This window comes from Gambusia affinis, linkage group LG10 (assembly GCF_019740435.1).
Source record: "Gambusia affinis linkage group LG10, SWU_Gaff_1.0, whole genome shotgun sequence".
NCBI lineage: Eukaryota > Metazoa > Chordata > Actinopteri > Cyprinodontiformes > Poeciliidae > Gambusia > Gambusia affinis.
The window spans coordinates 21,843,547-21,855,394 of record NC_057877.1 but is presented as its reverse complement, the minus strand read 5'-3'; the positions used below and the strand labels follow the sequence as shown (position 1 = coordinate 21,855,394).

Genomic DNA, 11,848 nt, shown 5'->3' with positions numbered 1-11,848 from the left:
GTCCAGTTGCATTAAAAATAACACTGGAAATGTACTATAAAATAATCTGCCATTCCTTTTATATTTTATTTGCCCAGTAAGAGAAGTTGTGTATATTTTTTTGTCAGAAACCATAAAAAAGGCCTGAAGCTTGCTTGCACTGTAAGCCTTTTAAAGACCATTACCATGGCAACTATTTAGCCAATCACAGAGAATCAGTTTTTAATCTTCCTCTCTGACCACCCTTATTTGTCATTCAATTTCTCTAGCATTTATTATGACTTGATCTGCTTCAAATATGAATCTAAGACATTTAATCTACAGTGTCAAAATAATAATTAAAGTATATGTGAATTAAAAATTATGAGTTCATTTCTATTTCCTTGACATTTATAGATTTTTTTTTTTTTTTTTTTGGACAAAGAGTTTCCTCTTCAATGGTCAAGGTAATCTAAATGCTGCCTGGTTGTTTTTTGTCTGAACTGCTGATTTGTCTGATGGTGTAAAAGCATTCTGAGATGATGCATATATCTCTCCTTCCTGAAAAAGCTGTTTAAAGCATTTCTGTGCTGCCTCATCAGGTATTTTGGGATTTATGGTTGAATCTGCTGCCTAAGGTGGGCCAGAATGGTCAATGAGAAATTCAGAATGGATCTATTTTGCTCTGCTTTTGACAAAGGAAGGGAAAATAGACATGCAGGTTACATGATATGCCTTTGTTCTTCTTTTTATGTTTTAACAAAGTGAGATAAATGGAAAGAGACAACTCAAATTTTATAGTAGGTGCGTTTAAATAATGGGTATTGTATTCCAAGACACATGCTTTCAAAACCTTGCAGAAATGAAAAGAGAAATTCAGTGTTTGAGCAACAGAAACTAAAAAGACAGTTGGCACATATATAATCCTTTCGAGTGCATTTAAGAACAATAATTAAATATTAGTTCATGTGTTTTTGGTAAACCTCTTGAAAGTGGATAAGTGCCACTGAAATGCATCTTTTTTGAAAAAATGTTGTAGCCTATGTATAACAGTTGTGAAAAGGATCACACAGGAATCAAGCTCTGCGTTGGTTTATTCCTACAAGACAGTGTAGGACACACTTAACCACCGTGTATTGTGCATACAGTCACAATCCAGCAGCTCAGTTAGGCAGCTTCTGCCTGACTGCTGCAGCTACGTCACAGAACCCTGCTTTGTGCAACACTAATAATCGTCCTCCCAGAACAATATTTACATTAGGAACCAAGAATGAAAGGAGTATAAAACAGAAATAGCCTGCCACAGTCCAAAAGCAATAACAGACATGTCAGTTCAACAAAAACGAAATAAAAATCTTTTGAGAAGGTTCATATAATAAAAAATAAATAAATAAAATTAACTCAGCTACATATGCAAAGGTCCTCTTTATATTTCACATGCTGAAACAAGGACAAATTCTTTTCCATTTGTGTGATTTGAAATGTGACGTATTTCGTATAAACCTTTGAAAGCAGAATTTCACATGGGGAGGAATGATATAAAAAAAATCAGAAGAGTAAAGTAAGTTAATGCCACAGCCTTTGCAGTCCAACAATGGTCAAATTTAAATAGCGTTGTTAGAATTTCAACACAGGGTTTACATTTACTTCCAAGACTCAACTATTTGCTGGTGCTGCAGCATTTTACATGAGTTTTATCTCATTTTATCTGTTAAAACTCAAATATTGTGGCATAAAATCAATTTTGCCACAGATCCTTATGAATGTTATGTTTTGTAGTTGTCACAAAATAATTATCACAAATACATAATCTGAGGATGCTATTTTTAATTTCTCATGTTGTAAATTTGTCCTTTCTATAAACATCTATAACACCAAATACTATAACTTTTTTTTGCTTCACTTTCCGTCCTGTTGGTGGCGGTAGCGTGCACTTCAGTTGATTTGCCACCTATTCACATAGGAAGAAAAAGGACGCTCCATTCATAAGGTGGGACTCAGACAGCAACGGTGTAAATAAGAGGTCAAAACCTAACGAAAAGCTTTAGACCGTGTGTTGTGTTGCTCCAGAGCTGCTCATACACTAACAGCATGTTTTATTCGAGGCACAAATTTGAGTCTTTACTTGCCTTTTGTTCATTTTTCACCGTGTTTATCCGCTCAGACTGTCTTCGTAGAGTGGTATGGATTGATTGCAGAAGGTCATTCCTGCTCGCTTTATGTAGAAACTCTACTACTTTAATCAAATGTACACGTTTCCTAGTTAAAAACTACTCTTTTTGTAATTGCACCCTTACATTAACAAACCACTCAGCAGCTGTGAAGATATTGTTGTCCAAGACGCCGAACATCGTTGATTCGTCAAAGTGCTATTTCATTTTTAAGGATGCTTGACCGACTTAGAAAAGATGTTTCAAAATCGAATATTCTAAAAAATTATCAACCAAAGTATAATTCCCACAATACTGCTTTAAAACACAGTTACATCTTCGTTTCATTCCAAGAAAAGCATTTCCAATGTATTTGTACAATTAACATTCATCTGGAAAAACTTGACACAAAATAAGACAACAAACGTGGACAGGATTGTGCTAAATTTAAACCAACTTCCTTTAAGCATATTTCATTATCTGATTAAAAATAAAAAATATATATATTTGTGTGTAGGATAGAGACTGGGGGGAGGGAGGACTTCTAAGAAATTTGAGATTGCTCCTGCTTTGGAAAGTTATATTATATAACAAGTCCTATTCAGGAATCAAGAACTTTGTTTTGAAGTACATGTAAGTTGTTTATATTATATCAGACCAAGTCTGATTCCATGTCATGGAGGTCATCATTGGAAATGATTTTCTGTGATATAGAAACTACTTTTATATAAATTGATATTTTAAGGAGAAATTATGCAAATAGACCAGACTTAAAAAGTCTTATTTAAAATGTTTATTTCTGAACTACAGCTTGTAAAGTAGTCTAGACTCCCTAAAATGTGTAAAATAACTTTTCATTCAAGCTTCTAGTTTCATCTCAACCTAACATTGCTTTCAACAAGCAGGGCAACTTTGTCTCTGCCTTAATTACTTTACTGCTTATTTCTGCTTACCGTGTTAGTAATGTACTTTTCAATATAATCCTTCATTGACATAGATATAGTTTGTTTTTTAAATTGAATAGACACTTCTGGGCAGTTAGACAGACATTTGAACCATTTGCTTATTAACCCTGTTAGGTGGATAATCCTAGATTATCGGTCTCTTAAACCGTGCTGCAGTTGTAGAAAGGCTATTAACTGAAGCAGCAGTAGTGAGTGCACGGTGTTGCTACCTTCCGCTAATAGTCATTGCTAAAGCTGCAGCTATGGTTAATTTTTCTTTCCTTTTTGTTCTACTATGTTACCTTCCTTTCCTCCCTTCCTTTGGTATTATCACATTTCTAAGGTTATTAAGTGTGCCTTACTGTGTGTATTAGTTTTCATAGTCCTGTTTTCCTTTGGTTGTGCCAAGTGGACCTATGTTTTTTCTTTTTTCTTCAGGATGGGGAATCTTATCTCTTCCAGTACTGGGAGTCTCTCCAGTACAGCCTGTGTACAACTTGTTCAGGTGAGTAGTTGTTTACAAATCTACCTTGCACTTTCGTCGTGCTACTGTTAAGTGGATGCCCTTTGAAACTTACTAATATCTCTTTGTCTTTTACATTTATGATTTAAGTCAAGAAATAGTGTTTGAAACATATCTGATGACAGATCTATGTATAGTTGCTTCTCAGCTGTGTTCCTGCTCTCTTTAATCTTTTGTCTGCATACACATCGTCTGTCAGTGTGATCTTACAGATTACCGCAAGTTGTTTTTCAGTTCAGTTTGTAATTAGAATTATTAATGAAGTGAATTAGATTTTTTTTTTTACATAGAGAGTTTTATTTTAAATTACGTGACTTACTTTTCATACCTATATTAAAAAGCTAATTGTGATGGAAAAAGTATCGAGTATATGCTAATGGTCAATCATGGACACCTAATGAATCCTGGAAATATTCAGTGAACGCCTTATAGTGGGCTAATTTCTATTTTCCCTCAATCTTTCAGGAGATGGTGTCACAGAACTGTGTTGTCATATTCTCCAAGACCACCTGTCCCTATTGCAAAATGGCCAAAAATGTGTTCAATGAAATTGGTGCCAATTACAAGGTGATTGAACTGGACCAGCACAACGATGGGAAGAGACTTCAGGAGGCCTTGGCACAGTTGACTGGTGTCAGAACAGTAAGAGTGTTAGATCTTAACATGAGACTTTTAATGAACAGTTTATTTGAACTTTCGGCCACAAATGAGCCCAAAATTATTCATAAACTGGCAGATTTTAGTTTCTTTTGAGTTTACTAAGAAGTTTCTTCTAACTGGAAGTAATATTAATGTTTTGAAGTGAGCCAAAACATGTGAAAACGGGGTTTGGAATGAATAAAGCAGGATAATTAAGCTTATGGAGCGTCCTTTGTCTTAACCCAATTGTAAATTTGAGTAAAAGCTGGGTGTTAATAAAAAAAATTTAAATGAACTCTACTGATTCTTTGCAGCAAAGATTCTCAGCGAAGGTTAAACAAACCCAGGACTGAAAGACATGTCCCGAAACGTGATAGAAGATGTTTGTTGTCAGGGGAAAGAGGGTGTTTTTTTTTCTTTTTTTGCAAATGCTATTTAAGCAGTAGTCTCTTAAAGCTTTCCCTGTAGGTGACATACATTAAGTTTTCCTATGTTGTCATATTGTTTATTTGTTCAGGTTCCAAGAGTTTTTGTGAATGGAAGCTGCATTGGGGGCGGCTCTGACACCAAGCAGCTCCATCAGCAGGGAAAGTTACTGCCGCTCATCGAGCGGTGTTCCCCCTGCTGTGTTACTGAAGGATCAGGCAGTGGACACTTTGAACCTTCTAAATGACTAACCGTCATTGTAGCCTTTTTAAATCCTCTATTATTTAATGCTTTGCTTAATTGTATACTAGAAGTTACACATTATTTGAACATGTCTATTCTCTTGGTTTATCAAAGTCAAACAGATTGTTGATGTCTAATTTGCTTATATTTTCTCAGAGATGTGTAGTATCAGTATACATTTTATTCAAATCTCCCATCTTTAAACATAAGTAAACCCTGAAAGCACTTCTATTCCTTTGTTGAATTACAAAATAAAAGAAAAAAATAGTTTAAACTTTAATATGTCCTGGATTTGGGATACCTGGAAATATTTAAACACCTGATTATAACACACACTTTACTATGCTGCTAGTCTGCAAATCTTGGAGAACAACATTATGTGTATTTAAGTAGCTTATTGTTTTTTGACATTTTAGCAATAGCTGTGAATGTCTGAATGTTTACTAGAGAAAAGCATTGATAAAGAATCTCCAATGCATGTCAAAGGATTCAGGAGAGCCTAAATAGGAGAAAATGTTTTTATTCCTGTAAATCGGATGTATATTATTTAATAAACATAAAAAAAGACCATTCCAGTGCATTTGTCTGCATTTCTCTCCTCTTTTGGTTTTTTTTTTCTTTTTGTTTCTGTTGACATTTTAATATTGGAGCTTATCAGTGAAATACAAGTAATAATAAGCTAGAAATTACAATGCACGTTTTTATTGAATTAAATGTTGTATTTATTGATGTGCTACTGTATTATGATGCATTTCTACATTTAACATTCTCTAAGAGTCATAGGCATACAAGACGAAATATTAGACCATAACGAATATATATTTATTTTTTTTGCAAAGTTGCGGTGGCACCCCACCGGTGTGCCCTCTAAAACAAATCGCGCGTACCCAGTTAGAACACATTGCACCGCATAGAAGTGAGGTCACTGTGCTACAATTAATTAGCCTAGCTAGCGTGTGCACTGCTAAGCTATAATAATTTGATAAATATATATATGTTCTGAGGGTTTAACTGTGCGGTGGAAAAATGTCTGGCAGCGCAGGAGAATGGTGTCTGATGGAGAGTGACCCTGGTGTGTTCACGGAGCTCATTAAAGGTTTCGGTGAGTGTTTTCTGTAATACGTTGGCAGCTCATTCAATATAATGTGGCTGTGCGCAGAAGCTAGCTGGTTGCTGCAAAGCTAACTTCTAAATTAGCTGGTGCAGAGTAATTTTCTTTATTGTGTATACATATAACCAGCTGAGAATCTTGATCTGAATCTGAATTTTACTTCTTTTAAACCTTTGCATGCGGTAACTGGGTAGCTGTCGATAACTTCATCAGGAAAGCTAAATAGCTAGCATTACTCAGCGTTCAAAAACGACGGCGCGTAAAAACAAGCCGTCAGGTAGCGGACTTTTGTTTTCAATGGGTCTGTTGTCAGACAGCGTGTAAAGATATATTATTTTTTCAGCTATTTAAATGTTAGTTTAATGCTGCTTTTTTAATTGTCAGGTTGTAAAGGGGCTCAGGTTGAAGAGATCTGGAGTATGGAACCAGAGAACTTTGAGAACCTGAAGTATGTTTATATTCGCTACTTCGCTACTTATGTTTATATCGCATGCTTTCTCTTAAGGCGTAATTTTTAATAAATCTGTTCTGTCTCAGGCCAGTCCACGGGTTGATTTTTCTCTTTAAGTGGCAGCCGGGGGAAGAACCAGCAGGATCAATTGTCCAGGATTCAAGACTAGACCACATTTTCTTTGCTAAACAGGTAAATCTTAAACAATTGAAGAAAAAGGAAAAGGTTAAATGTTTTTACGGTTTCTTTGAGATAAAATGTGAAAAGTGTGGTGCGCATTTGGATTCAGTCCCTTGGGGTCATTTCAAAGAAGACTCAGCTATTATGAACACACTGAAATATTGAGCTGATGTTTTGATTGATTTTTTTTTTTTCTCACTATGACATCAGATCCATGTGGATACACACCCTAAATGGCAATACATTTACGGATGTCTTCCCTGTGTCCATAATATAAAAATGTTGATTTAATTCAAGCTACTCGAAGGAAATATATTTACACGAACAGTTTATAAAAAAAAATGCTAATGCCACAAAAATGTTATTGACCAGTAAGAATATCTTCAGTACTGTTCTTCTGTTTAATTGTTAGTATTTTTACAACCCTAGTCTATTTCCAACAGCATAGTGTGAAGATGCTGCAGATCCTTTTTACTGTTAATCAGTGGCTGTTGTGTGTGCTTTTAAGTGTGTGTAATTTCTGCTCTGTGTGCCATTTTCAGGTCATAAACAATGCATGCGCCACCCAGGCGATCATCAGCGTTCTGCTCAACTGCTCCCATCCGGATATGTTGCTTGGCGACACACTGACAGAGTTCAGAGAGTTTTCTCAGAGTTTTGATGGAGCTGTACGTAAATGGTATCTTTGTATATTTACTGCAGTTTTTCAGTTATGATGAGAAGAGATAAACAACATGACTTGAATATCTCTCTCCGCCTCTGCATTTTGTGATGCCAGCGTTTCATTGTGGGTCTTATAATCTTCTGCATTTGCTCCTCAGATGAAGGGTCTTGCTCTCAGCAACTCTGAAGTGATCCGACAAGTTCACAACAGCTTTGCAAGGTGAGCGCTTTCCCATGTCATCCCTAAGTTCTTTGATTTTAGCCTTTTGTAAATTTGTAAATTAGCTGCTGAATTAATATGTGTATTCTGAAATACAAGTCAGTTTCAAAATATCCAGCATCCTTGACTGTTTTTTCAATCTAATAACATAAAGAAGATGTTTTTACAGTTTATACTAATATTTCATTGAAAAAGTCTTTTGCTTTAAGTTTGCTTTATTTGTGTCCAACATTAACATCAGAATGTGTCCCATTATGATTATTTTTGACTGGGTTTTTATGTGTTTTCAAGACAGCAGATGTTTGAATTTGATGCAAAGTCTTCAGCAAAGGATGAAGATGCCTTTCACTTTGTGAGCTATGTTCCTGTTAACGGCAGACTGTATGAGTTGGATGGGCTTCGGGAAGGACCAATTGACTTGGGTAAATAGAATGATTCACTTTATGCATGTTTTACTTAGTTAAAGTTTCTGTATAAATTGTAAAAACCAAAAAATGCAAATCTTAACATGAGATCTTGATTATTTTTTGATAGTGATGTACTATACATGCTTGTGGAAACAACAGATTTTCATAGTTGTGTTTTATGCCACAGGTACCTGCAACCAGGATGACTGGATCAGTGCAGTTCGTCCAGTGATTGAGAAAAGAATACAAAAGTAAACAATATATAGAAATAACAAGTTTTTACAAAAAACAGTAAGTCTATTAAATGCTGAGAGAAATTCTCGTTTTCTTCTTCAGGTACAGTGAAGGAGAGATCCGATTCAACCTGATGGCCATTGTATCCGACAGGAAGATGGTATACGAGAAGAAAATTGCAGAGCTCCAGGCTCAGCTCACAGAGGTAAGAAGCATTGATAAATAATATTAACTTTCACATTTTAAGGCTTAACTGCATGCTTGATGTCAGATCTATAACCTGACATTGTCGCTGGACAAAAATAAAAACACAGAGAGATGGTTAAATTTCTTACAATTGAACAGAGAACTCTGCGCCGGGACATCTTATCTCTGTCTCCGGACCAGTTCTAATGTGCTCCTTTGCAATTGCATATTTATTACATTGAGGCGTGGTTTAAGTTACAAATCATTTGCATAGAAGGAGTGGCAAACAGAAAACACAGCTGTCAACACAGAGTCAGTCACAAGTCACTACTTAAACAATGGTGCTATTCTGCATGTCCAGTTCCCGAGATTCTCTGGGTCATCTCCCAACCCACTGTGGGTCATAAACTTCAGCTCTCATGTCCTTCTAGGTCATAAAACTTTGACCCTTAGTCTTTGATGTATTTTGCTGCTAGGTGTCAACTCTTATCTCCAGGCCATCTGCTCCCCAACTCGGCACGCTTCCTGCTGCTAACATCACTTAAAGGCACACACACACACTCTAAGAGCAGACATAATTTCTTACAGTCCTAAGTATTTATATTTGTAATTTACACAAAAACCTATCACTTGAATTTAAAATAAATAATGCTGTTTACACTTAAATTATGCATTCATTTTATTACCTTAAAATATGCTTTTGAGACAACTGTTTCTATATTTTTTGCCAAGTAAAAAGCCCAAAATTATCCAACTAAAGCCTCAACAAGCGGTTTAGCAATTGTAAAAATTCTGTGTTTTTTGTCTTACCTTCACTAGGAAAACAGAAAAAAAGTTATCACACAGGGAATTCAGGATTAATAGTCCCTAAAGTTGATTCACAAATATGTCAGTCAGGTGTCCTTTTCAGAAATGAAAAGTGTTCTCACACAGTGGAAACCACCTGGTGATGCTCATTCCCACTTCAGCATGCATCACGCCAAGGTCCCCACTCCATCCCTGCATCCTTCATTTTGCTTTAGTGAAACGCCACTCCACTTTAAAATTTCTATCCTAGAGTTTCTAGCCATTTGACTACCTCTGTAGGTATTTTGTGAAAAACTACAAATATTTTTTCACAGCATCTGATGAACATTCCTCCAATTTAATGTGGACGAACAAAACCTGTATAAGTGAAACATCAGCGTTGCTGTCTGAGTAGATTTCTGCATAAAACAAGCTTCTGACCAATTACAAGACACATTGCAGAGCTTTGTTGAAGTAGTTCTGCATGGACTGATGTAGAACTACTTCAGAAGGGGTCCGAACAGGATCATTCAGTTTTTGGTACGCAATAATGAGAGCAGATTTCAATGGTTTGGAGGAAGCATGGGTGAGCCTTCAGTGTGAAGTCACCAAACCAGGTTGTAGTGTGCATTTATGTAATTGGTAGCAGAACTCAAACCAGTTGCATCTGATCTGCCATTTAGGATTTTTTTAGTACAGCTTTCTTTCTCATTGCTGCAGTCTATACAGTCATTTGTATACATTTAGCTTTGATTCAAAGATAAATTTAAAAATGAAGCTGTAGGCTCCTTGACAGAGATGTTGGTTTGGAATCCAGCAGTAAATTAATTATCCCTGTATGTACACACATAAAAAGCACATCAATATTTTTCTACCTGGCTCAAAACTGCATGCAGCATTTTTCTCTTTTTATGAGTGAGGAGTGAAAGACGCACAGAATCAGTAGTTGTTCACATTAACCATAAGCTGCCTGAAACTTTTAGCCTTTCCAAAATCCATTTTTATTCAATTAAGACTACAAAGAAGCTTATTACAAAATTTTGGTTAAACATTTATATTGCTGTGGATTTTTTTTCACCACCAGAGGTCAGCAAAGGTTTTCTTTTCCAAACTTCATGTAACCTTTTCCAGAGTGACATCTTTTAAAGTACTGCCCGTTTGTCTATATTCAGACGCACAGATCAGAAGAAGATCCTTCTGTATCCAAAGAACTGTTTAAACTCTTCTTTTTCCTAAATCACCCTTTTAGAAGTTAGTAATTTAGTAATTTTTGTTTTCATTACTATGTTTGCAGGAGGAGCCCATGGACACAGACCAGAACAACACATTTCTTAGCTCCATCCAGTCAGAGATTGCAAAGTATCAGCTCCTTATTGAAGAGGAGAACCAGAAGCTTAAAAGATATAAGGTTAGCAACATAAAATGGTTCATAAATTTAAAGCTCTGCTTTATTTGTTGTCATCTGGCTCATTTATCTGTCGCAGAACAAATGTAGCTTTGCCCTGTTCTTTTAAATTTTGCTTTCTTGCAGATTGAAAATATCCGACGAAAGCACAACTACCTTCCCTTCATCATGGAGCTACTGAAGACATTGGCAGAGTACCAACAGCTAATACCTTTGGTGGAAAAGGTAACAGTTCTCTCCTTTTTCCAGTTTTCCTTGACTTTATTGACTCTGGGTTCACAGAGTCTGGGAACATAAGTGCCATGACATTTCTAAATGTCCACCATTAAGCATGCCAATTAATTTAATGAGCCATCTGGGTGCGACCTGCAGGTACTCTTTGTGGGCTGAGAATGAGAGATAATTCTTTCCCAGGAAGATAAAAGGCTTGTTAAAAGGAAAATAATTACCACTTTCGATGAGGCACTCTTTTCTAGAAAAGTGCCAAATAAAATAACTAAACCACTGCTTCAATTTTTATTTTGTTCACAGCATCACCTGTGAACATTATATTTTCAAAAGCAAAGCAGGTTGATTTATAAGAAAAAGCTAAAATTGTTTAATTGTCTTTTGTTTTAACGCATGTATGCTGTACCAATTGAAACATGGTCAATGTGGGTTTTTCTAAACAGGCAAAAGAAAAACAGAGCGCTAAAAAGGCTCAGGAGGCCAAGTGAAGAACACCAACACTGGCTTCATCAGAGAAGATTCCAATCAGACACAAACACCCAATCATCCTGAACACCAGAGTTACTCTTTCGTCAGTGAGCTATGTACAGATTCACCAGTTATCTTCATAACAGCGAGTGTGGACGGCCTGCGGCGCTCACACTGTGGCTTCCTGTGAATTATTCAGAAAGAAAGAACTGCACTGCAGCTGCAGCACAGAGACTGTCTGACGAGACAGTCTCTGTGTGTTTTTATTAGCGCTAATGCATGTCTGAAGGAAAAATGTGGTCATATTTTGTTTTGTCTTATTTTCATAATAAAATGTCTAGATGTTTGTCAGTTGTTTGTTTTTCAGAGATTTAATTTCCATCTTACTCTTTTTCACCCATCTTCTGGTTTATATTTTAAACAGGGCCATTGTAGATAGAAAAGAGTAAATGACTTCCAAAATCTCTGACATATTCTAGAAAAAACATGGCAATTTCTGAGTTTGAGAAGTGGAAATGTTTTTACTTTTCAAACTAAGAAATATCAAAGTGTTAGGGGTAATTCTGTCTACAACAGTCTTTATACATCGTGGTATAATATTGTCTAAAGAAATTCAGCACTTAGTC

The 11,848-nt window shown here is 35.9% G+C and overlaps 2 protein-coding genes across 6 annotated transcripts; both read left to right on the top strand.

The window, feature by feature from the left end:
• The first annotated feature begins 1,874 nt into the window (after positions 1-1,874).
• Positions 1,875-5,456, top strand: glrx2 (glutaredoxin 2). Of its 4 annotated transcripts, none has more exons than XM_044129000.1 (4): positions 1,875-1,948; positions 3,491-3,557; positions 4,041-4,217; positions 4,732-5,456. In XM_044129000.1, exons 2-4 carry the CDS (start codon positions 3,492-3,494, stop codon positions 4,885-4,887), a joined length of 399 nt encoding a protein of 132 aa, XP_043984935.1. In that variant the 5' UTR covers positions 1,875-1,948; position 3,491; the 3' UTR covers positions 4,888-5,456. The 4 variants fall into 4 exon arrangements, with proteins under 4 accessions (XP_043984935.1, XP_043984936.1, XP_043984934.1 ...); XM_044129001.1 differs by having other exon boundaries at positions 1,946-1,981; XM_044128999.1 differs by lacking the exon at positions 1,875-1,948 and adding an exon at positions 1,964-2,159.
• A 322-nt stretch (positions 5,457-5,778) lies between these two features.
• Positions 5,779-11,573, top strand: uchl5 (ubiquitin carboxyl-terminal hydrolase L5). Of its 2 annotated transcripts, none has more exons than XM_044128997.1 (11): positions 5,779-5,985; positions 6,379-6,442; positions 6,532-6,637; positions 7,168-7,293; positions 7,447-7,508; positions 7,800-7,930; positions 8,103-8,166; positions 8,252-8,354; positions 10,416-10,529; positions 10,653-10,751; positions 11,198-11,573. In XM_044128997.1, exons 1-11 carry the CDS (start codon positions 5,910-5,912, stop codon positions 11,240-11,242), a joined length of 990 nt encoding a protein of 329 aa, XP_043984932.1. In that variant the 5' UTR covers positions 5,779-5,909; the 3' UTR covers positions 11,243-11,573. The 2 variants fall into 2 exon arrangements, with proteins under 2 accessions (XP_043984932.1, XP_043984933.1); XM_044128998.1 differs by lacking the exon at positions 5,779-5,985 and adding an exon at positions 6,108-6,271.
• The last annotated feature ends 275 nt before the right edge of the window (positions 11,574-11,848 follow it).